This window comes from Myotis daubentonii, chromosome 12 (assembly GCF_963259705.1).
Source record: "Myotis daubentonii chromosome 12, mMyoDau2.1, whole genome shotgun sequence".
Taxonomy (NCBI): Eukaryota; Metazoa; Chordata; class Mammalia; order Chiroptera; family Vespertilionidae; genus Myotis; species Myotis daubentonii.
Window position 1 is genome coordinate 52,783,266 of NC_081851.1, and position 26,298 is coordinate 52,809,563.

The 26,298-nt window shown below is 36.4% G+C and overlaps 1 protein-coding gene across 15 annotated transcripts in view; it reads left to right on the forward strand.

Moving 5' to 3' along the window:
- The window catches only part of NRXN1 (neurexin 1), a 1,007,877-nt gene that overhangs the window by 713,427 nt on the left and 268,152 nt on the right, over positions 1-26,298 (forward strand). For all 15 annotated transcript variants that reach the window (XM_059659869.1, XM_059659870.1, XM_059659871.1 and 12 more), the window contains one exon: positions 6,001-6,182. In XM_059659869.1, the coding sequence (XP_059515852.1) occupies positions 6,001-6,182 (182 nt within the window). The remainder of the gene's footprint in view (positions 1-6,000; positions 6,183-26,298) is intronic.

The window sequence follows — 26,298 nt, forward strand, 5'->3', positions numbered from 1 at the left end:
AAAAATAATAATTCATTTTCTTAATTCCTAGGAGTCTAGGGTTCTGATGGAGCATGCGACTTGCCATTTATGAAAAAACTCCCATCGTCCCTACTATCTTGAATGTCATTGTGAGCCTACTTGATTAGGCTTTCATTATTTGGAAAACATCTCAACTCTTCCTGAGTTTACTTTCTTTGGACTGATTCAGACTACAGGTTTATTTCTAAGCCATTTCAGTGGCATGCGATGTGTCTTGCCCTGCTTGTCATATTAAGGACCTACCTGCTCTCTTTCACTAGGTTCAGGGGTGAAAACCCTGTCTCATTTTCCATTCCCTGTAGCTAGTTGTGATGCATTTGTCCATTCTCATAAGCCTGCATCTCCCACGAGGAGTCTTAAATTATGATATACGTTTGGTCTTTACTTTCATTTTCTAATATTTCTGCATCTTTAGGAGCTCCGTAACCATTGAGGGCTATCTCTTCTCAATCTTGGTAATTGTTGTCAATTACTTTCTAAAATTAGAGGTGGTTACATATTATAGGTAGGAACTCCTATTACTCTGAGTCCATTCCTCTCTCCTCTTAAAATGTCCACATTTCCTGAGTTTTTAAAGCTCCTGTGTGAAATTTTAACATTAGGAAGCTATTGTGCTAAGTTTCATGAAAGAATTCTTTGTGGTCTTACAAAAAATGTACAGAAACAGAGAAAGACAATGAACTGTAATAAGTTGTTATTTTATTGTACATGTAGGGTTAAGATTTGTTCTTATTTTTTTTTTAAGTTTCACCACTTTAAAAAATTTTCCATAGTCTAAAACTTATTTTTCATATAAGGTGGACTTATTGTTTTTGCTTTATATGAACTTTACTTGAAAGAATACTTCCATAGGTAAAAGTTGTTCAGCAAAATTTACATTTAAGAGCAGCCTGTTGACATGGTTGTTGAAAGAATAATAGCTCCCCTTATTTGTGTTTTACTTTTAATTTCCATCTGACTACCTGGCAAACTTTCACTGGAAAAAGTGTTATATATCCCTGTTACACTTAATAGAATCATAATGGCTTAAATGTTTCATTTTGGCTACACAATGACTTTTGAAGAATTATAGGATTTCAGAAAAGAATCTTTTATCATTTAGTTATGTTAAGAATTAGAAGCTAATCTATTCAGAAGTTAATTACATTATTGTTCATGTAGCAAGGATCCAGAGCAACCGATAATCAAGCCATACCTGTACATGCTTATTGGTTTTCTTTTACAGAAACATTCAATTCGTTTGGGGGAATATACTAGCTTTTTCAGGAACACGTGAGGCAGAAGTGAGCACATTTAGGGAGGAAATGGTTGGCAAAAAAGAGAAGAAGGGAAGAGAGTCCCCTATGTAAATATATGTTAAATAAAGTCTAAAGATATTTCTTCTTCTAAAATCACAGGCAGTTCAGACATTAGAAACAAGACCGCATGTGTAAATTGTACAAACACTTTTTGCAGTGTAAAGTACATGGGTACTGCTAAATTTGCATCTGATGGAGCCAGCTTTGTTAATCAATTTGGAGTGATGAGTGTAGACTTGCTGCACTACTTAAATGTGGAGATTGCTGAAAACCACTTTGGGTTTGAGTCACCCATACATTCAGTGATGTGAGGGATGTCAAGGTTAATCCGCAATAAATCCATTAGTAGTCATGGCACTGAAGTGTCAGTGCTTGCATATAAAAGCAGGCATAATAATGACGGCGATATATTCCGCCATGTCGATAAAATGCTTGCAACTGATTAAGATGCACTGTTGCTGCACATTGAATTTACTTATAACATAAAAGATGTTCCTATAAAAATAAAAAATTAAAAATAAAGCTAGATTGCAGTTTATCTTGTATAGGCTTACTTCTTTATTTAATGGTCACAGTCAGTTTTTTGCATCAAGCTATAATTCTTCCCATCCTAGATGCTTTATGGTGATGAACTAATACTATTTTTCTCATGAAAGCTCCCATTTGATGCAATTTAATACCCTTCCCATTGTCAATTATTAGTGGATGTAAGTAATGGATGACATAATGGGTTTTTATGAAAAAAAAAAAAGGTGCTAATCCAAGGAATGAAATACTGAAAAGACTAATAAAAATGGGGGTCTAGGAAAGTCATTTCTTAAAAGGCATTTGGTTTGAACATAACTTTGAAATAAGTTAAACTTTTCTGAAGGTTCTTATAGCAAGATAAAGCAACAATGTTGCTATATTAGTCATTTTATTTTTTCACCACAGACATACATACAAACACTTCATCTGTTTTCTGTAAAATGTATCGGGCACTTACTATATGCCAGAAGTGGGACTAAAGTGTTACTGTGCAGTATGTCAGTTAACCCTGATAGAAGTTCCATGATATAATAGTGTTATTATGCTCAATATTTTTTTTCAGGTAGGAAACAGAAGACTTAGAATAAATAGTTTTGTCAAGATCATGTAGCTGGTAAATGATATAGTTGGAATTTGAGCTCAGTTGTGTCCGAGTCCAGAGTTTACATTCTTAATGTCTTAATGATTCTGCTTCAGTAAGTACATCATTGCCCTTGGTTCAGAAAGATGGAATTTAAAGGACATAGATTTGGAAATGTTAGTCATCTGACCCACTATATTTTACTGTTGGAATATGCTCATATTCTCAAGGTTACCAAAATGGAGAGTATATGGCAATTTTTTATCTTGATGGAATGAGGGCTTTAAGAGCACAGAGATTTTTGTAGACTTTGATGCAAAAAAGGAAGCCAAGATGCTTACAAGAGGTTGGTAGGAGAGAACTGTGTCATGGCTAATTCCTTTGCTTATTATGGAACCGTGCCGATGAGTACAGTTCATGTATTGTTGTGCATACAGAAGAAAAAGGAAGAGAGATTGCCTTTCAGAGTTATCTGGAGAAAAAGGACACTAGAAATAATTGTATTGTTTGACCCAGGGTAGCACAACTGCTTTTGCTTTGTTTGGACGAAACCTAAAGAATTGGAAAGTCATTGTAAGGAGGACAGAGTAGCTAATAGCATGCTAGTGGCCAAGCTGTAACACTGATTGGGAAAGGTTGAAATCAAATCTTGAGTAATGATATTTGTGTTGTGACATTTATCTTGCTGAAAATATAAGACTTTAAATTATTATCCTCAAGTCCTGTAACTGAGCAACGAGAAACTTTCATAGTTCCATAAGTTTGGAAAGTGTACCCTAAACCAAACGTTAACCTACATATATTAAATGTCCTGTCATTTCACATTTATATGTGACTTTTTTTTTCTTTTCTGAAAGCATTGTGGGGTGAAAGGACAGTATATGATCATGAAGTGCAAATGTCACTTTATGGATATGAGACATTAGAATATGATAACAGTTGGCCTTGATAAATTCAGACTGACATATCCAATTAACTTTTTTTTGACCGTCTTGTTATCATAACAGAAACATTTCTGTAATTAAAAAAAAAAATCCCACACGGAGTCAGAGCCTGGATACTAGGATTCCTACAGGTCTGCTAGGTAACCAAGTTTGCAACATGAGATAACAAGCCAATCCTTATGGCTAAAATTCCTCAAATACAACAGGGGAGCAATGCTGGCCTTACTTTCAAGGCAGAAGTAGAAAATAAAAGAAAAATTGTTGTAAGATAATGTAAGGTATTTGCTGCTTTGCAACACTGCCTTCCTTGCATGAGTCTGAGAAACACCTGGATTCTCATACATTTTATATTATCAAGTAGCATCTCTGGTTTTGAATGTTTTTCTTACTTCACATGAAATGCGTAGTCATTAGAGAACAAAGTTAGCTAAAAGGGAGAAAATAAAATTAGGTACCAGCATTCAGAGGTCACCACATCTCCACATCTGCGTTTTAAAGAAATCTTCACTTTTGAATGTTCTTGTCCTATTTTTATCGATGTAGGCGTTACTGAAGCATGGAACACTTAATCACCTACAAAAATTACCAAGCAGGAAAATACTGATCAAATAGTGCTTCCTTGTTAATATCCAGATGAACAGTCTTCTACTGGTCCTGAAGGCTCTGGCGTTCCTGGTACACAGATCTGTATATTCTGAACTTTCTTCGCTTGCACAGGGGCTAGTGCCTTTAAATATAACCTACCTATTCTCACATGAGAGACAGAAACTACGTTTATTTATTAGTATCCAAAAAATGCAATGGAGACATGCACAGCCTCTCTTCTGTTGCATTTTCCACAAATTTCTGTTCTTTCACTTTTACATTCAATATCGTACTAACACGCTTCTTGGGTCAGGACCATGTACCAAGGCATTTTAAAGCAGTCAGGCATGGCCGGCAGAGTGCACAGTGCTTCAAGTTTCCCAAGGGTCCAGTGGTCGGCAAACTGCGGCTCACGAGCCACATGCGGCTCTTTGGCCTTTTGAGTGTGGCTCTTCCACAAAATACCGGCTCTTCCACAAAATGCTGACTTCTGAGCATGGGCCACGAAGTTTCAATCGCACTGTACGCACACCCGCACGTGGTATTTTGTGGAAGAGCCACACTCAAGGGGCCAAGGAGCCGCATGTGGTTCGCGGGCTGCAGTTTGCCGACCACTGGACCATGGAAATGACTTAGACATAATGCAGAGAAAAGCTGGCTCCACAATACACTAAAGGAAAAAATTGATATTTTTAGCCATTTAATTAAATATACATGAGTGTGATATTGTCAGCTTCATTTAATTGGTAAATTTGGTAATCGTAGAAATTTAATAGGCAGATATCTTGAAAACATACCGATGAACATACGACTTTTACACAGAAGGCTTTCTCTTGGCAGAAGCTATTTTTCCATAGACACAAGATGTTTCGTGGCCTAAATTTTAATATTCACTCTTACTGCTCTCCTTATCATGTTCAGCACATAGTAGGTGCACATTAAATATGTAGTGGCATTTTTTGTTGTTGGAAGGCTACACATCCCTCTATAAATTGTACCCTATGTTCTGTTCCTGTGGTAACAATAAATACTTCTGTGTGTGGAGGAAGATCTCCTTTGCATCGTATATATCTTTGCATATCTCTTCCAATTATCCTGACTGAAACAATTGATTTTATTGCACCCAGTGAGATAAAGTCCAGGGGAGCAAAGATAAAAAAGACTTTAATGCCTTGGATTCTTGGTAAACCTGTTAGAAAAAAAACAAAACCAAGCAAAAAACACACACCTGTTTTTAAAGTAAGATGGATAATTTACTGACATAACTACCAGAAAGTAAAGTCTGAACATTCACCACATGTGGCTGACATTATTCTTAGTGCTGCAAGACTAGTATTCACTTTGTGGGGGAAAAAGAATGGGCCTTTCCATGATGCTGGGTAGTGTGACAGCTACTAGATGTTGCTTGTTAAATAAGACTTGACTTCTATGGATGGGATCTAATATCTGTATTTTCTTGACATGACCACTGGGGCTTACGGCTGTTCATCCATTAGTTATCATCTGTCATATGTGAACAGACACGTTCCCCATAAAAGTTGATTCGCAGCGTATTTGTTGCAATTTGCTTCTCTGTGCTGCATGGCCCGGTCACATCTGCATGCAGCCCTTGTTTCAAGACCAAGTTGATATATGTTTCTGCTCCTTTCACAAGCGTCCAAAGTCAATGTTTCCTACTACACTATTTCTTAAAAACTGGCAGAAAGAAATAAAACCCCATTACATTCTACGTTTGTCCAACTCCTTTGAAAAAGCAATAATCTCCCGTTTGTTCTGAAACACCTGCTGGGAGATTTAATGAGTGTATTAAAAACTGAGCTGCCATGATATTTCTTTTAAAAAAATACAACAAATCTTCTACTTGAGAATGTGTGATTGAAATCTGCTATTTGCTTATTTGCTTTGCCAAAGTTTTTGTTTGTTTGTTTTTAATGTGGTCATAATATAAATTTAATACTTTACTGATATGTCAGCCTAACAACTATGGGAAAAGGTATATCTCACATGTTTGGACTAATTGTTTTTTTGTTTGTTTGTTTTCCAGCTGGGACAACGTATATCTTTAGCAAAGGTGGTGGACAAATCACATATAAGTGGCCTCCTAATGACCGGCCAAGTACACGAGCAGACAGACTGGCCATAGGGTTTAGCACTGTTCAGAAAGAAGCTGTATTGGTGCGTGTGGACAGTTCTTCTGGCCTGGGGGACTACCTAGAGCTGCATATAGTAAGTACTTTAAAAATAAGATTCAGCTTTGCTTTTCACTGTTAGGGTTTTGTTTGCTTGTTTGGTAAGTGACTTGTAATTAGTTTGTTGGTTTTAAGTTTCTCTCCCCAGCAACCAGAACTTTTGGTACAGAAAATATAAATACATTCAAGAGTAATAAAGTCTTATACCTATTACCATTGTAATTGATAAAAAATGTTCTTCATAATAGAAAACATTGTGCTTTTGTTTTAAGTGTGAATTCCTCTCAGTAATCTGTCTACAAAGGTTTATTTTCTTTGTGTTTTAGTGCCTTTAGGCAGCCCTGTAGATGTCGTTTCTTCTGGCTGGAAGCCAGGGGTTATAATACTGGTGACATCAAAAGAGATGGATCCAGTGTCCTTATGTCTTTTCCAGCCTGGATAGGGAATGGTCTGAAGTTACATGCCATGGATGGGAGAAAAGGAAACTTTAAAGGTATTCGGGGCAGTGAAAGAAAATGGCAAAAACATTGTTTCTGTGCTATCTTACACTTATTTTTAATACATAAGTGTCATGAAAATACAATGCCTTTTATAGCCTGGGACCTTTCCTTTTTCTCCAATCTCTAAGCCTCCCACAAGAATTTAGTCAGCACATAGTACATAGCAAAGAATAGTTTATAAATGAAAAGCTTTCTTTATCTTTTAACGTTGCCATCACAGAGTAGAGCTGGGGAACTCTTCCCTACCTCTCTGCATTGTTACCTATTTGTACGGTTGTAATTTTGCATCTCCTCATTTCCTTGCAATATTTGCAAAGAAGCACAGGCAGGCTTTCATTGTTTAGAGATGTTAATGTTTTCCTGATATGTCAAAATAAGAACCATGTCACATATTTAAAAACTGTCAAGGGTTCTTATCATTATAGTTCTTGGTCTAACGTATCTCCTGGGAGGGTCCAGAAGGATATAAATCTCTTCATCCCCCTTTTAATCCTTGAGGTATAGTTTATCTCTTCTGCCTCATGCGATCATGTAAGTTGGTTTTGTTTTTGTCTATCCCTATAAGTTCTTCCTTTACCACTACCTGCGCCTCAAAGGATATTTGATTAGGTCAACATGTTCTTCCCCTTAGGCATTCATCCTTAAATGTTAGGAAAATCACCAAACACGAAAATATGTTATCATGGACTTCTATAGGACCTTAATTTTCAACATTTTATTCATTTATTTTCATTAATTTTTATTTATTAGTTACAGTTGACATTCAATATTTTACTAGTTTTAGGTATACATCATAGTGATTAGACATTTATGTAACTTATCAGATGATCATCCCTAATAAGTGTTGTACCCACGTGACACCAGATATAGTTATTACAATATTGACTATATTTCCTATTGTGTAATTTACATCCTCGTGACTATTTTGTAACTGCCAGTTTGTACTTCTTAATCGCTTCACTTTTTTCAGACAGATCTCACCCTCCTCTGCCCTCCCATCTGGCAACTATCAGTTTGTTCTCAGTATCTAGGAGTTTGTTTATTTTCTTAATCTTAGTTTTCTATTATACTTATAGAATTTCAAATACACTGAGTAGGGGGTTTACACTGACCACCAGGAGCTGAATTCATTGTTAATGTTGGAAAGAAAACAAAACAAAACACTTCAGCATGACCATTATTGAACTGTTTTAAATTTACGGTTGTAAATTTTTCATTCAAAATGCAGTTGTCAAAAATGGGACTCTGGGGCCCTAACCGATTTGGCTCAATGGATAGAGCGTCGGCCTTCAGACTCAAGGGTCCCAGGTTCGATTCCAGTCAAGGGCATATACCTTGGCTGCGGGCACATCCCCAGTAGGGGGTGTGTAGGAGGCAGCTGATTGATGTTTCTCTCATCGATGTTTCTAACTCTCTATTCCTCTCCCTTCCTTTCTGTAAAAAATCAATAAAATATATATTTTTTAAAAATGGGACTCTGGGAAAGTAATTTCAGCTGCCTTTCAGCAAATATCTAACAATCAAAACTGAAAGCATCTGGATTTTTATGGTGTCATAAATAAATGATCAGTTGAGATAAACTTAACTAGTGCAGTAAGGATTCTTGCTGTTTAGCATAATCTCAACTTCCCAAATGTATTTGCTCCATTCTGATTTAAGAGCCCTGCTACTTCAAAAAATAAATAAATAAAAGTGGAAACAAGAGCTTTTGCTCCTGATAGAAATTGCTTATTGATCTAGAACCAATTACACATTTACCCTGCGAAAAGGTTCTACAGTGATCACTCTCGAGTCGTAAGGGGCCATGTTATTAAATTACACACCCACTGTTGTTCGTTTTATGGTCAAAGAGTTTTAGTCTACAAGAATAGGTTTTTCTTTCCAATTCTGCTCAGATGCGGGCTTACAATCATCATGCAGAATGGATTGACTTTCTGTTCATACCAGTCCCAGTACCTTCCACAGCTCCTTTGCTGGCCTCCTTTCTGACCCTCCTCTCATGGTCTTGCCTAGCCAATCGCTTTGAACTCAGTGTCTGCCTCTAGATACCCTTCCTGTTGAATTTGCTATCTTCAAACTCTCCCTTGATTTGAGAGCATGTCCTTGACTAGGAAGTGGAAAATGGACGTTGGTTCCCTGGAGCTTACCAAACGTCCTGATTGGTAAGCCCTGTTCACTCCTGCACCAACTACTCATACCCAGTTTTAGCCTAAATCTGGCCAATGAAAACTTTCTATCTCACCCCTTTTTCTCTCATTGCCTACAAGTTAAGACTTAGCATGTTGCTTTCATGGAGACAAGTCACTTATTTCTACATTTTGAACATACCATGAAAATTAACACAAGGCTGGTGTTTTTCTTTTAACCACAGAAGTTTACCTCTCCTTCCCATAATGTTGGGCACATGCAATAGGAAGAGAAAGAGCAATTAGATATTTAAAAAGCAAAGACAGAGAGGTAGAGAGGAGGGAGAGAAAGGGAGAGACTGAGGAAGGGGGCAAGGAAGGATGAAAGAAGGGAAGGAAAGGAAATGAAAGGTATAAGGACCATAATTGATGTTTTCCAGTGACAGAAGCAAAAGTATTCTTAATAATGATACTTAGATTTGGGAATATTCAGAGGCTACTTTATGAGGTTATTTAGGTACCTTTGAATTTATCTTGATTTTCTCCAAATCATTTCTTCTGCTTTTTTCAAGATTGGGAATTTAAAAGGAAAACAGATTTGTAGAAGTATAGACTATTGTTGTTTGACTTTGTGTTATGAATATAACTCACTTAAAAATGAAACAAATCATAGATGATATGTTTTATGTCATTATCTATAAAAGTTAGAAATTTAAAGTATCTATTTAACTGCCATAAAAATATTTGTAAACCTTCAAGGCCAACCATGTATAAACCATGTACTGATTTTTTTATAAAAATGGTATTTCCCTCAATAATTAATAGAATTAAACAATAAGATGGAAAGTTGATAGAACACATTATAAGATACTCCAGTCTTGCCAAAATGTATAATGCCATTTAATTAACTTTTAAAACTTGATTGGCATATAATGTCAATGAAGATGTGAATATTTGACATTGTTAATGATCTTATTATTTTTTCAAAATGATGTTTGATTTTACTGGAAAATATAATCATATTTAAATTTCAATTAACTGTATTCTAAAATATAATAACTTATAATAAAATTATTTTGTTACTCAGGTGGCCTAGTCGATAGATTTATATAGATAGATTTATATAGATAGATTTTTTTGGTTGTATTAATATTGCTACTGTTACCCTCAGAGCCATATGATATTACTATTGAAATTTGTAAGGTTTCAGAAGTGGATTATGAAAAGGTAAGGGCATGAAGTAAAGAACAATTAATTAGCATAGTGCTTAGGAAACAAGTGCTCAATAAATGTTTTCTGAAATAGTAAATGAAGTAATGAATGATATATTCAAAATATTATGGCTTAGGCTCAGTATAGACTCAACTTTTCTATAATCAAAGTGAAGTTACAGATGAAGTTTAATTTCTATATAACTCTGATAAAGGATGATTTCTTGTTTATAATATAAAAAGAGTGAGCAATAGCCACAGATTTTTGAAAGGTTGCATATTTTATTGATATTGTTTTCTGAATCTTTACCTAAGAAATAATTATGGTAGTTGATTATTTAATGCAGGGATGGGGAATAGCAAGTCCCAGGCCATAGAAGGCCTTAGAAATCATATGGTCTTTCCCTGCCAAGACATTAAGGGTGAGTTAATTAAATGTTTGACCAAATATAGCAGGCTAATTGTTAAGTTGATAATTTTGTATGACCCTGGGATGATGTTATAAATATTTAAATGGCCCTGGGCAGAAGACAGGTTCTCCATCCCTGATTTAAAGAAAGTGTATTTTGAGAAACAATTTTTTGATAAATGATTATCTTGCCTTACTAATCACGTTATTTATTGTAATTCACTTTTATCATAAATTACTCTCTACTCATTTAATATCCATCCATGTTTTTTAAATAGAAATAAGCTTTCTGATGGTACAGGAAATAATATATAATAATGATGACTAATAAGAAAAATAATATAATATAGAAATGTGGCTTTTCATTACTTATTTTGGTACATGCTAGAAGGCTGTTTGGAAAGATTTTCTGAGCATGGCCCATATCTTTGTTAGTCCCTGTGGGTACAAAAATAAACCAGCTTACTACTTAGTACTTATTTCAACTAATATTTTTTGGACAGCCACATGGGATTCTGTTCACTAGGTAGCTTAGATTATGTATAGTAAACATAACTTTGTCCCAAAGTGACTAATTTTTCTTGATTTTCCCTCCATCATAGTATTTCCATTTCTTCTCCTTGCAGTTAAATTTCTTATCTGCATAGTATTTGCAAGAACAGGGAAAAATTATAGGTTTTTGAGATAGAGAATAAAAAGAGGTTTGTAATCATAAAGTGTTATATACATTTAAATTAATAATGTTGAGTATTAACACTAAATAAAATAATTTTTGATTTGTGAACCATAAAGTGTTATATACATTTAAATTAGTAATGTTGAGTATTAATCAACACTGAATAAAATAATTTTTAGATTCAATAAAAAATTAAATTCATTTTTCATATTTCCTAAGGTATATTTAGAAATTTTACCAATGTCACTCTAGAGCAAGCATGTCAAACTCCTGGCCCACGGGCCACATGCCGCATTTATTTGGCCCTTGTTAGCCTTTGAGTTTGACATGCTTGCTCTAGAGAAAACATCTCCTATATATTAGTCTGGTAATGCTAATTGGAAGTTACTTACCCTTTCTCTGATTGACAGAAGAAAGCCACTGGAAATATGTGCTCATTCACTGCCAGGAATATTAACATGTTATTGGTTCTGACCAGAGGAAATGTGTGGAGGTTAGAGGAGAGAATAAGTAAAAAAGTGTTTTTTGAAATTCTTTCATCTTGGGAGCATGAAAGAGCATTGCAAATTTGATCAGTAAATTGTTCTACATATTTGCCTTAAGTGCTTCTTCTTTGTACTTTGCCGAGCTGGAAGCCTTATTTTTACAACAAGCTCTTAATTGATTTTGATTTAGAAATACACCTTTTGATCAGCAGGTTTAGTTTAGGCTAGAAGGATAGTGTATTTATAGTAAATATTTCATGTCCCAAAATAACTTATCAATATTGGTGACATGTCAAATATTTCTTACCTCTCTCTGTCTGTCTACATTTTGTACTATTTATCTTAACTCTGTATTACAATGAAATTTTAAAAAACCCCCACACATTTTAAAGTCAATAATTAGACATGGGTTCACATCTATATCAACAAGATAAAACCCAATTATTCCCTCACAGACTTTTCTTGCAAATTATGTTCTAAAGAGCTATTCTCTTTAACCAACAGATTCCCATATTTTAGGAGTTCTACTTTGCCATATAATCTTTAAATTCAATCCTGTAAATAATATGCAATAGGTATTTTTGAGAGCTTTCTCTTCCACTTTTTTGTTGTTGACAGTATTACAGATATTTTATATGATTTTGTTTTTCTGTTTCTTACATGAATTAGAGAATATGTGACCTCTGACTAGAATTTTAAAAGAAAGCTAAAATACATTCTTTCCAACATGTTTTGTAAAATTCTTGTCCAAGCTTTTAACATATGAAGGATACAAGTTATCTTTGGAGAAAATGGGAGGAATGATGGTCACATTTCTATTGGCTGACGTGCTATCCAGATACCTTGATACAGTCTCTATATGACAGAGGGGTAGGGTTATATGCATCAATACAAACTCCTCATTTACCCTTGGAAGTTAATCACGTTCTCATTTTCTAATTCACCTTTGTTGCAACAATAACTCCAGGAATTTGGTTTCTAGATTTCAAGAATTATTTCCTCCTCTGAAATTCTTTCACTGTGAAATTGAATAGAGAATCAAAACGACTATCTCTACCTGAACCTTCTCAGTTCATGTACTTATTACTTAGGCACTTATCTTCCTGTCTCTATTCTGAATACTTTCCAATCCATTTTATATACTTATGTCAAATTAAATTGCTAAAATGCTTCTTTGATTCTGTTATTCCTCTGTTAAAACACAGGATGCTTCCCAATTATGTACAGATAAATGCCAGTTCTATGCCTAACGTTTCATGTCTTCAATATTCTAATCTTAATTTCCCTTTTCAGTCCATTTTCTCATAATTCTATACTTACCTTCCCACTCCAGTGAAATTTGTTAATTCCTTCTAAAAATGAACTTCTTGCCCTTTCACTATTCTAATTCTACCCAGGAGATGTCTTCTCGTTCTCTCTCACTATCTAGATTCTGCTTAGTCATCAATCTCTCTAAGTATTGGGTGTTCTCATGGCCTGTGGAGCTTAGAGCTTCTTGAGCTAAGAGAAAGAAGCCTAGAACTCAGAATCTTTTGGAAAGAGCTGTTGAAACAATGCCCAGGGCAGTACCTAGATAGAGAAAATCTTAGATTCTGCTCCAATCTACGATTACTACTCTTCTTGATCCATTGCTTTATGGTGGACTCCAAGCGACTTTACAGAATAGCTTCACACCAATTCTAAGTTATCCAGAGTTGGCTTACAGTACCAAATGTTCTTTGCAATGCTATTAAAACAAAAGACTTTGTCGAATCATTTCTAGCTACTGAATATACCATCACTTCTTCTGTAGCTATTATTTTTCAAAAACTGCCTTCAAGAAATATCTCCTTTGGTCAAGTCAAGACATTATTATTGATCACCTGTAATGTAGTTCATACTATATTAGTTGTCTTTTTCTGTGAAGAAATGTCCCCACAATTTAGCAGCTCAAAACAGCAAGCATTTATAATGTTGCACAGGCTCAGTTATCCAGAAGCATCTGAGCTAGGTTATTCAGAGATTCCCAGGAGAAGACATGATTAAGTTCTCCCATTCTCAGAACATATCTGATATGTTCATTCTTATGATCCAGTCAGAGTTTACATGTCTTAGGAAGAAATTATGATCAACAATGGAAGCATATGCTCATAGGTTATAAAAGATGCTGGCTTTGCAGAAGTTTAAACATAACATGGTTTGATGGAAAAAGAGTAATGAAGACATTGCTTGAGGATTACAAACTGGTTTGGGGAATGCATACTAGAATCATTGGTACACTGATCAGGAAAACTTTTTTTTTTTTTTATTGCACAAAACACCAAAAGCCATAAGCAAAAAGCCATAAGCAAAAAGCGTGAGAATAGTAGATAAAATATTCAAACAGCATAGCAAACATATCAGCCAAAGATCAGGAAACAAGATGAAAAGGGCACTATGACATTGAAGCCCTAGTAGAGCTATTGTTGGGGCACTTTGGACATAGGCAGTTCATTTTAACAAAGGAAGGAAATGATTTGGGTGAACATACAAGGGAACACTCAAGTTAACAATAGGCATAGATAATCCATATTTTAAATCGGGAGCAAAGAACTGGAGATAATTTTCACTGGGCCTGAGAAAATTATTGATGAAAACAAACATTTTCAGAGCTTTGATATGTAATTTGTGTTGTCTTTAGGAGCTTGTATTAGGAGTGTGGGGGAGGGACACACTTTCCTCTACCCTCAATTTTCTTCGGGCTGCTCTAATAATAAAATAGACATCAGACAGATTAGCATAAGAAAATAAAATCTAATACATATGTATGGGAACCCCACATACATGAGATGTGACTCAGACACCCCGCATAAAGAGAGGTTCAGAGATAGAAAGGGGGGGTCTAGTTATGCAGGACATTCTGAGCTAGGGATGAGGTAAGGTGACTTGAGGGTCATTGCAGGATGACAACAAGAGCAGATGTTTAGTAAATAGAAGTTTGTTCAGCCCTGTAGATTGGTCAAAAGGGGTTCTCTCTGCTAATCTCCCATTTGGGGCAAGGCCCCCAATTCAAGTTCTTCCAGGTAGTCAAGGAGGAGAGGTAGAAGTTTCTCTTGAGCCTGCAGCTAAAGCTGCCTTTAGCTCAAAACAATCTCTATACCACAGAGGCTCATCTTGGGTTGACTCATTCTGGATTCCCACAGGAGGCAGTATGCTGCACCTGGGAATTCTTAGGTCACCGAGACAGAGGAGGCCTCTGCCCTCCTGGAGAGGAGCAGGATGAGCTGTCTAACCTCTGCCGGCAAAGCTTAGCGCTGGGAGAGCACACAGCGGTTAGGCCTCTGAGGAGACCCTTTCCTGGTGGGCTCTTCCCATCAAGGAAAACACTTCCTCCTGAACCTACTCCTCAGAGCCTTCCTGCCCAGCAGGGAGTGGCCATACAAGATTGACAGGCCAGAAAAGCTCTTGGTCAAAGATCAAAATGCAATCATTAGGCCTTTTTGTCTGTGAAAATAAGTTAATCTTAATATTCCTAAAATAGTACTCTGAATTTCAGCTAGCAAGTGAAGACTGCTCACTCCCAAATACACATCTCCAGCCCTGACTGCCCCTCTGATCGTCAGAGCAGCATCTCCAAGGGCTTACCGAGTGTCTCCCTCCGAATGGCTCATGAGCACCTCAGATTTATCACATTAAAAACTGAACTCATTGTCGCCAAAGCTCATGTGCATCTACACAACTACAGATTAAAAACCTGACATGGTCCCCACACTTACTTTTATGACCTTATGTTTCTCACCAAATTCCAGAAATATCTCTCAATCAGCACTATGTAATATAAATATAATGTGATCCCTGTGTATAATTTTAAATTTTCTAGTAGTCACATCAAAAAGGAAAAGAAAAATCAGATGAGTGAACTTTTAATATATTTCATTTAACTCAATCTATCCAAAGTAGTATCATGTCAACATATTATAAATACAAGTTTTACATTTTGTTTTTTGAATTGAAGTAAAATTTATATATACCTTTATATTAGTTACAGGTGCACAGCATAGTAATCTGGTCTTTGTATATGCTGCAAAGTGTTCATCACAATAACTCTAGTTACCATCTGTCACCATACAATTGACCCTCTTCACCCATTTTACCCACACACCAAGCACTTTCCTCTCTGCAAACCACCAATTGAGGTTTTAATTTATTTTTTTAAATTTAAATACAAGTAAAATCATACAGAGTCTGTCTTTCTTTATCTGACTTATTTCACTTAGCATAATACCCTCAAGATCCATTCATGTTGAAGCAAATGGCAAGTTTTATTTTATATGGATGAATAGTATTCTGTTTTATATGTACATGTCATCTTTGTTATCTATTTATCTATCAATGGGCATTTAGGTTGTTTCCATATCTTGTGTGTTGTAAATAATGCTGCAATAAACATAGGGGTGCACATCTCATTTTAAATTAGGGTTTTTGTTTTCTTCAGGAGTGGAATAGCTGGATCATGTGGTAATTCTATCTTTAAATTTTTGAGAAACCACATTGTTTCCCATAGTGGCTGCACTAATGAACATTCCCACCAACAGTGTATGAGGGTTTCCTTCTTTCCATATCCTCTCCGACACTTGTTATTTCTTGTCTCTTTGATAATAGCCATTCACACGTGGGGGAGGTGATATCTCATTGTGGTTTTAATTTGCTTTTCCCTGGTAATTACTGATATTGAACATCTCATTTGTGTTTGGCTATTCACATGTCTTCTTTGAAAAAATGGCTATTTAGATCCACTATCCATTTTTTAATCAAACATTTTTTTTGCTATTGGTTATATGAATTCATTATATATTTTGAATATTAACCTGTTATTGGATTTATGATTTGAAAATATTTTCTCCCATTTAGTAGGGTGACTTTTCATTTTGTTGATGGTTTCCTTTGCTGTATAGAAGTTTTTTAGTTTGACGTAGTCTACTTGTTTAGTTTTACTTTTGATGACTTTGCCTTTGCAGTCAGTTCTTAAAAAATCAATGCCAGGATCAATGTCAAGGAGCTTTCCCATATGTTTTATTCTCTAGGAGTTTTATGGTTTCACATTAACAAATCTTTAATACATTTTTATTTCTGTGTAATGGTGTAAGACAATGGTCTAGTCTAGTGTCATTGTGTTGCATATGGCTGACTAGTTTCCTCAACACCATTTATTGAAGAGACAGTCTTTTTCCCATTGTATATTATTCTCTCCTTTTTCATAAATTAATTATGCATATATGTATGGATTTATTTATGCCCTCTCTATTCTGTCCCATTGATGTGTGTCTGTTTTTATCCCAATACCATACTGTTTTGATTATATAACTTTGTAATATAGTTTGAAAGCAGGGAACTTGATATTTCCAGCTTTGTTCTTTTTTCTTAAGATTGTTTTGGCTATTTGGGGTAGTTTGTGGTTCCATACGTGTTATAGAATTATTTGTTCTAATTTTGTAAAAAATGCCATTGAAATTTTGATAAGGATTGCTTTGAATCTGCAGATTGCTTTGGGAAGTATGAGCATTTTAATAATATTGATTATTCCAATACATGAGCACACAACATTTTCCCCCCCAAATTCTTCTAACAGTGTCTTATAGTTTTTATTATACAGGTATTTCACCTCCTTGGTTAAATTTTTTTTCTAGGTATTTTATTCTTTTTTATGCAACTGTAATTGGGATTGTTTTCTTAATTTCTCTTTCTGATAGTTTGTTATTACTTTATAGAAATGCAGCAGATTACTGTATATTGATTTTGTATCCTGCAACTCTACTGAGTCCGTTTATTCTAACAGTGTTACCTGCAAATGCATGTGTTACTCGTCTCATTTGCAAATAGTGAAAGCTTTATTCCTTTCCAATTTGGATGCCTTTTATTTCTTACTATTATTTCTTCCTAATTTCTCTGGCTAGGACTTCTAATACTGTGTTGAATAAAAGTGGTAAGAGTGAGAATCCTTGTCTTATTCTGATCTTAGAGGAAAAGTTTTTAGCTTTTTCACTCTTGAGTATGATGTTAGCTGTGGGTTTGTTATGTACGGCCTTTAATATGTTGAGGTACATTCTATGTTTACTTTGTTGAGAGTTGTTGTTGTTTTGTTGTTGTTGTTTTAGTCTTAAGTGGATGCTGAATTTTGTCAAATGCTTTTCTGCATCTATTGAGATGATTACAAGATTTTAATTTTTTAAAGATAGTGCATCATGTTGGTATATTTGCAGATGTTGAATTATCCTTGTGTTTCTTAAATAAATCCTACTTGATCATGGTGTATGATATTATTGAATTCAGTTTGCCAATATTTAGTTGAGGATTTTTCAGCTCTATGTATAGCAGGGATATTGGCCTGTATTTTCCTTTTTTGTTATGTCTTAGTTTTGATATCAGGGTAATGTGGGCCCAGGGTGGTTTTTGGCGAGTCTGTCTCTCTGCCTCACCTACTCATCTCGATGTGCCCTTTTATCCTTTGCTGTGGAGGACCTATTTATCCAGTTTTCAGAGGGAATTGTTTCATAGGTAACTGTAGATCTGTTGTGCTCATAGGAAGAGGTGTGTTCAGGATCTTCCTATACTATCATCTTGAACCGCATCCTCTAAATTTTATTGTTTTACATTACTAAGTTTTCCATACTAAGTTTTTGATAGCCAATGTGTTTTTTACACTTATAGTATCTCTCAATTAACAATCTACATTCTTGGCCTGTGGAGATGGGCTAAAACCGGCTTTCTGACATCCCCCAAGGGGTCTCGGATTGCCAGAGGGCACAGGCCAGGCCCAGGGACCCCACTGTGCACGAATCTGTGCACCAGGCCTCTAGTAATTGAATAAACTTTGAAATTCAGTTCCTCAATTCTATTAGCCACATTGAATTTTTTAATTTTTACTTTATTTTTATTGTAGACACTATTACAGATGATGTCCCCATCCGCCCCCTCTCCTTTGCCAACCTCCATCCATCCCCCACCACCCTACCTCTGGACATCACTACACTGTTGTCGGTGTCTGTGGGTTATGCCCACATGTTCTTTGGCTAATCCCTTCACCTTCTTTCATCCAGTCCCAACATCCTCCCTCCCCTCTGACTGCTGTCTGACTGTTCCATCTATCCATGCCTCTGTTTCTATTTTGTTCTTCAGTTTATTTTGATCATTAGATTGCACAGATATGACTAGCCACATTTCAAGTGCTCAGCAGCTGGCTCGTGGCTACCGTATTTATTGTACTGCAGCTTTAATGTGGCTGCTTTCTCTGTGTCCATTATTATTGCCTTAGTTTAATGGCCTCTTTCTGAACTGTTGTAATAGCCTTCTCACTAACCTCTCGGCACCCAAGGTTCTTTCCCTTTCTAATCCATCTCTGAACTGCCACCAGAATGATTGTTGTAAAACTAAAACATGGTTATTTCAACTTCAAATGTCAATGTTTTATGGCGGTGTGCCTTAACCTCTTTTAGTTTGAGACACACCTGACTGAAAATATTCATCCACCTGCAGGTAATTGGACTCACTTAGGGGATGCTGCTTAGAAAAATATCAGGGAGAGAGGCACGGCTCCTGGCCTTCTGTCTGTAACGCCACTCTTCTCTCTGGCTCTGCGTGAGAGCATTCTCAACTCCTGACCTGCTAATAAGGCTGCTCAAGATTGCAGACCCTCCATAATATCATTAAAGGTTGTTTCCAATGTTTATTTTGTGGGGTTTGGGGAAAAACTGATTTTCTATTTATCAAACTTATATATACAGACTCTTAGGAATTTACTTCTCCAGGACAAAGCAAAGTCAATTATCTGAAGAAAAAAAAAAAAGGTAAATAAATCTGTACCTTTTTTTTTTTCTGTTGTTGGACTTGCACTCTTTTCTGTTTTTGTTGGTAATTTTGTAAACCAGGCAAAACTTTTTATTCATATTAAAGCATTTAAGTCCTGATGGCAAATCTTTCCTTTCTGTTATAATTTAAATACTCTGCTTTGTGCATCTTTGTCTTCCCAGAGCCCAGCTTGAGCCTGGAGTTTAGTAAATGAGCAGTAAATATTTGTTGAAATAATTTTTTGGTTCTAGAAGTTACACGGTGTGTGCGTTCTGAAAATGTCCCAGGACAGCAAATAGGTCTGTGCTGCTTCAGTTAAGGGCGGCATGTCCCCAGGAGAAGTCAGTTTATATGTAACAGTTAAGGATGAGTTGGAGATGCAAATCTGAGAAAACGACTAGCATGTTTGCAGTTTATGTGTTGCCTTCTCATAGTTTGGTGTATTGAGGCAAGAGTCTGGTAAACCTCACCTCATCCTGTTCTGCTGGAGAAACGGAGCCCTCTCCTGCAAAATAGTTCAAAAGCCAGACTCTTGGCCAAACCTTGGTGAATGCAAAATGTGGGCTTTTCCAGGTTCATCTCCAGCGACTCCCCATTTAATTTGCACAGTTCTCTCTCTCTAATATGTGCATTTCACAATCCTTTAATTTTTTCCAGGCATTTTCAAGTCACTGAAAATACAGAGCCAAGTGATGCCTGGTTTGGCCTCCAGTAGCTTAGACTTTAATGGATATGTTTTATTTTAGTAACACATAATGTAGACATAGGCTGGCATTTTATTTTATTTTTTATTAGTTTATTTTTGTGTGTTTTTAAATTATATTTTATTGTTATTGTTCACATTATTACAGATGTCCCCCATTTTGCCTTCATGTTGTAGAAGCACAATTAAACGTTTTAAAATCCTATGTAGCGTTCTTTAAGTGTGGCTTTTATAAAAGCAGCCAATAAAAACATAACTATTCTTGGTTTATATACATTACCCCATATAATATTCAATGAGAAAAAATACCATCCTTATTTAATTTATAAGAAAGCAAGGCATAACTCGCATACCTAATAAGCAAAGGCAGGATTTGAACTCAGACTTCTACATCCAGGTGTTTACCTCTCAGCTTATGTGTGTGTTACAGATAAGAATTCAGGAGGCAGTTCCTCATTTGGTTACTTACACCTGACAACTCTGCCTTTGGTCTGCTTAGTACTATTTATAAAGTCAAACAACCACAGCTTTTAGCATATCACACATCACACGAATTATTAAGCATTCCAAATATCAGCTACACATACCATTTCTCTAGTTAAATAAACATAGGAAGTTATCTGGTTGACTGGTTGCTTGAAACATTTTTTAGTTAGGTAGATAGCTATTGCAATTAGTTTGATCTGCTAGTTTGGGGAAGACATAACTTTAAACGTGGCACAATTTTCAAAAAAATATTTGTATCAATAATGAAATGACAGCAAAAATAGAACTTCAGGTGCCTTTGTCCATGTTCATTTGTCCCTTTGAAATAAATATTCCTACTTCCTTCTGTTCCACCTGCCCTCTTCTCTTTCCCAGTCTGGCATATTTTTATTTATCTTCAAGGCCTCGACCATATATTTCATATATTTGTGAAGCTTTCCTTGGCCCCCTAGGGCAAAATGAATCATGTCCTTCTTGGTACTATTACAGCACTTTGCCCTTAATTCTATTATGTACTTACCTTGGTCATAGCTATTTCATTAGGTGCCCTTCTACCTCATTAAATTGTGAACTCTTTAAGGTCAGTGACCATGTATTTTGTATCTTTATAGCTTTTGTATTTTCAGACACTACCACAGTCGTCATTAATACATAATAAATGTGTGTTGATGAAGGAATGCATGGGTGAGTAAATGGAGCCTTTGTTTTTGGCTTGATTCCGCCCTTTCTCTCCCGCTGGTAATTTTCCACTGCAGTGCAGGAGCGCACAGGAGTACTGCTCTCTTCGGGGCACAGCATGAGGTAGACTCCCAGAGGGGATGGCGAAAGCATGTGACACTCTCCTGAGACTCCTCGCTTACAACTTGGGAAGGCTTGCACACTAAGGCAGAGGCCTGAGGGCTGGGGCTTGTTATGAAACAGACTCATTATCCATGTGGTATTTTCTCTGGGAAGGAAGACTTTTCTCATGTTTGACCATAGGTCATCTCCATTTCTTGGTTCAAACCTGACAAACAGGTAGTCACTTCTCTGAGATTCAGCCTGGGTATTCTTCCTTTTATTTTGGATACTTATATGAAAACATCTGAGGTATATTCCCCCACTTTCTGACTTGATGGCAAGAAATGAGTCCAATACAAGAATGAAAGGAAAAAAGAAAACCCTACTGTGGGCATCAGTCCTAATTTGATGAGGGTTTTGGTCTGTAATTAACCTATACTACCCTGGCAACTTGTCCTATTTTGTCAGTTCTCTTACTCTGCCAACCTCTGACACTTGCTTCAACAGTGGAGGTGAAATAGAACCTCCATTGATTAAAATAACTAGAGGTCCGGTGGGGTCCCTCGGCCTGGACTGCAGGGATCGGGCTGAGACCAGCACTCCAATATCCCCAGAGGGGTCCTGGATTGCGAGAGGATGCAGGCCAGGCTGAGGGACCCCACTGGTGCACAATCAGGGCCAGTGAGTGACCGTGCAAGGTCTCCAGGGCGTGTCTGTCCCATCTAGCCCAGTCCTGATCAGCCAAACCCCAGCAGCAAGCTAACCTGCTGATCAGAGTGTCTGCCCCCTGGTGGTCAGTGCACGTCATATCTACTGGTCGAATGGTCGAATGAATGGTCAGACACTTAGCATATTAGGCTTTTATTATATAGGCTTTTAAAAATGGTTTTAATTATTATGTATTAAATGTTTGAAAGTACTAATGTTTATTATTTTAAATAGAGTTAATTTCCCCCTCTGAAGTCAGGCTTACTCTATTCATTTGCTTAGTAAGAAGAACAATAACTAAGCAATGCTCTGGAGCAGGTATGAAGTGCTTACTATGGACCACACACCAATCTAAACACTTTGCATAAAATTATATTTCATTTAGTATTCACAACCCATGGAGATATGGATTATTATCTCAATTTGACAGATGAGAAAATTGTATTTTAAAATAAGTGACACAAATGCAAAGGTGCCTGGATTTGAACCAGTTCTCTCAAACTTTAAAGCTTTTTTTTTTTTTTTTGGTGGGTTTTTTTTTTTGGTGCAAAGAAAATTTCAGGCTAGCCAAGTTACTTTTCCAAATCATTTTACAATCTGAAAATCCAAATTACCATCCTAAGTCAATGAGTCTTTACTGTGTACTGTTTCTGAGCGTCCTTAAGCATGGGTACAATCTGGAACTTCGTGTTCCTCTACACAAATGCAGTAAATAACAATAGAGTGCCCATGGCATAGAACACAATGTTTTGAATTACAATTCATGTGATAGGTGGAATTATAGGTATCATTGCTGTTTTTTAAGTTGTGCTTAAATGTAGGGCTAAGCTAATACTGCTGCATGCAACATTATGGGCTGTATGTGGATAGGAATATAAAAGGAACCTGCAATTCTCTGGAAACTGGCTGGAGTGGCAGCTTTTAGCCTTACCCAGATTTTAAAGCTTCTGCATAAAACCGAGACAGCTTGACCTACTTTTTTTTTTCTTTTTTTTTTTTTCTAAAAGGCATGGTAGAGTCTCAGTGTAGCTCAGGATGTAAATGAGGGGGGAGAAAGGGAATTGGCCTATTGCTTGTATCTCGTGCTGATTGGACACCTTCCTGACAGAAGTGTTCAAAGGAAAAGTATGTCATCTTGTTCATTATTGTTAATTAGTAGTAAAAACCGGGCTGCGGGGCTGCGAATCCCACAGGACAGCAGCAGGGAAATGGGGCTGAAATTTTAGCAGTTATATGTGGAGTAAGGTCAGACTGCCTGCCATGTAGGTTTTTGAACTGAGTTCATTTTATATTTAAAAGGCAGGCATTGTGGAGGCATTCACATGGTAGAAAGAAAAGGCTGTAAATTCTAGCCCCCTCCCAATGCTTGCTTCAACACCAATGGTTAGTTGGTCATTTGTAACTGGCTATTATAAAGGGTGTGTGATAAATGAAGTGGCGGGGGTATTTGAAATTGCAACATAGATATTGTTCGTTATTATGTGAATTACATACTGTAACCATCATCTTTATAATTAACTAGCTTTTCAGTGGACTTTCTTCTCACTAGACTGTATTTCTTTTATTTAACTACTCTTTTTTGATTTACCAGCTTTTTTTTTGGGGGGGGGGGGGAAGGATTCTTCTGTGTAGACATAAACTGGATTTAATCGATTAGTGATGCAGAGAATTGGGTCCACCAGGCCAATAATTTTTTATAACAGGCTATTCACAGGGAATTGGGTTTTATTTGTTAACCTAAATCTCTATTTTCCAGAGGGAAAACACACACACACACACACACACACATTTCCTTAATAAATTTTATTTTCTTAGATCATGAAAGTACTTACTGAAAAATTTAAACACAATGATGTGAATTTAAAGTAAAACTTGCCTATAATGTATTAACCTTTTTACTGTGGTACCTAAATTCTAATCTTTAATTTTGTAGCATATACATATATATTTCTTTTATGTATATGCGTAAATAGTAGTATATATTTTGATACATCTAAACATTCTTCAAAAATGACAAAATGTTTTCATAAGACACATAACATTCTGGCACAGTATGTGATTATTGTTACTTAATCTATTTGGGACATTTTTCTACTTTGAGGATAAAATCTCATATTTACCCCATAGTATCCAATTGCATGCATATATTGCACTTTATCAAACCATTCCTTTATTATGGGCATTTTCATTGTTTTAGAATTTTTAGTATGACAAACTGATGAAAACTTTTTTTTTTTAAATATATTTTATTGATTTTTTTTACAGAGAGGAAGGGAGAGAGATAGAGAGTTAGAAACATTGATGAGAGAGAAACATCGATCAGCCGCCTCCTGCACATCTCCTACAGGAGATGTGCCCGCAACCCAGGTACATGCCCTTGACCGGAATCGAACCTGGGACCTTTCAGTCTGCAGGCTGACACTCTATCCACTGAGCCAAACCGGTTTCGGCAGATGAAAACTTTTTAATCTTGTGGAAATACTATTTCCCATGTATGAAAATGTTCTCTAGGAAGAGAACTTCCTATAAGCAGAACCACTGTGTTTATTGCAGATTGTCCTTCAGGAACCTTGAACTGTTGAACCCTCCCACCAGGAGGTATATAAAAATGTCAGAGTGGGGCATTTTAATATAAAGACAAACTGGCCTTATTATGTTTCAGACAGTGAGCTCCATAGTTTGATTTTTCTGGCCTATTTGATATGAGTGTGTTTGTGTTTAATAATTATGCTGGTGTAGAGGTGATACCAAACCCCTTTTGCTTCCGTCACAATTTTTCTTATATTCACAGAACAGCCATGGACTGAGGAACCTGGTTAACAAGTACGCAGTGCTTCTTAGGGAAGTGGTGACTACAGTTTTTGGGAAGAGCCAGGCAGGCAAGAGGTTACTACCCCAGTGGAGGCTCAGTCCTCGGTTCAGAGCCTGCCTGGTGTTCCTTGCCTTCTACACATTCGGTATTTCTTCATTGTGCCCCGAGTCACTTCTTATTTTGATCATGCAGACTGCAGGACTTGTGCAACAGGAGTGGAATGTGACAGGCCTCTCATGTGTTAATATTGTCAACATGCTTGTGCTTAATCTTAATGTAGCAAACAGAGTAACAGCAGATGTGTTCTGCTATTAAGCGTTTAGTAAGGCATAGAAATCCTAGCTCTTGATAGCCCATTTCAACGTCAAAGTTCTCAAGCTCAGAGGGTGGATTACATCAAGGGACTAACTCATATGTTGGGTGGCATTTGATAATGGCTAAGATGAAACTGAAAGGAAGTCAGATGTTCAGAAGAGGGAACAAAATGTAGCTATTGAACTTTTTCAAAATCTTCATGGGATTATTTACTTTAGTCTTATTGCATCCATTGTGAACTATATCGCAGCTGATAGAGCCCCATTTAAATTTTGAGACCATCATGGGTAGCTTGCCAAAACTTTTTTGTTAGTACTATGTGAATATGATTTAAACATGGGAATATAACCCAAAGGATAGTTTTTTCTTTGAACTTTTAAAATTATTTTTAAGGTGCTACTGCCTTTGTGTTTTACTAATGAAAGATAAAATATGTGACTCTGGATTTTAATAGGCACTGAGAATATTTGATAATGCCACAGCTGTCTATATCATATTCACTAACATATTTAATAGCTGAACAGATGCTTTTTGCTATGGTAACACATGGTAATGAGCAGCAGGGAGTCCCATTTGACAAGTCAGTTTTTATTTTATTTCTTTATCCCCAAACCTTCTCTAATAATCCCAGATTTCAGTGTGTTTTGACTTGTTAGGCAGCCAGCAGATAAGAGGGAGTCTGTTCTCTGCTGTGCATTTCCAACAGGTTATTTGGCTTTAAGAGACAAAGCCATGAGATTCTAAAATAAAATCACTGGGCAAGATTGGGTAAGACACACAACACACATAACTACATCACAATATGATACATGTATCCAACACACAATGGGTAGAGTAATCTCTTCAGGGAAGTTGGGCACAGTGTCATTGTTAGCATCAGATTGGTAAGAAATCCTAGCCACCAGTCTCTCAGTAAGTACTAGTTAGGTGGTAAGCAGGTTACTTAATTGTGATGATGATGTGTGTAAATCTTCCAGTTGCCTTACATAAGGAGCAGTAACTCTTGTCAGCGTGATGCCCAAGGGAAGTTGGGGTTGTTTGGTATTGCAAGGTTTGCTCTCTGAGGATCAGTTCTTTAGAGCCTCCCATGAGCTATTTTCCAATGTTTTAATTGCTTGTTCTGGAAACACACACACACA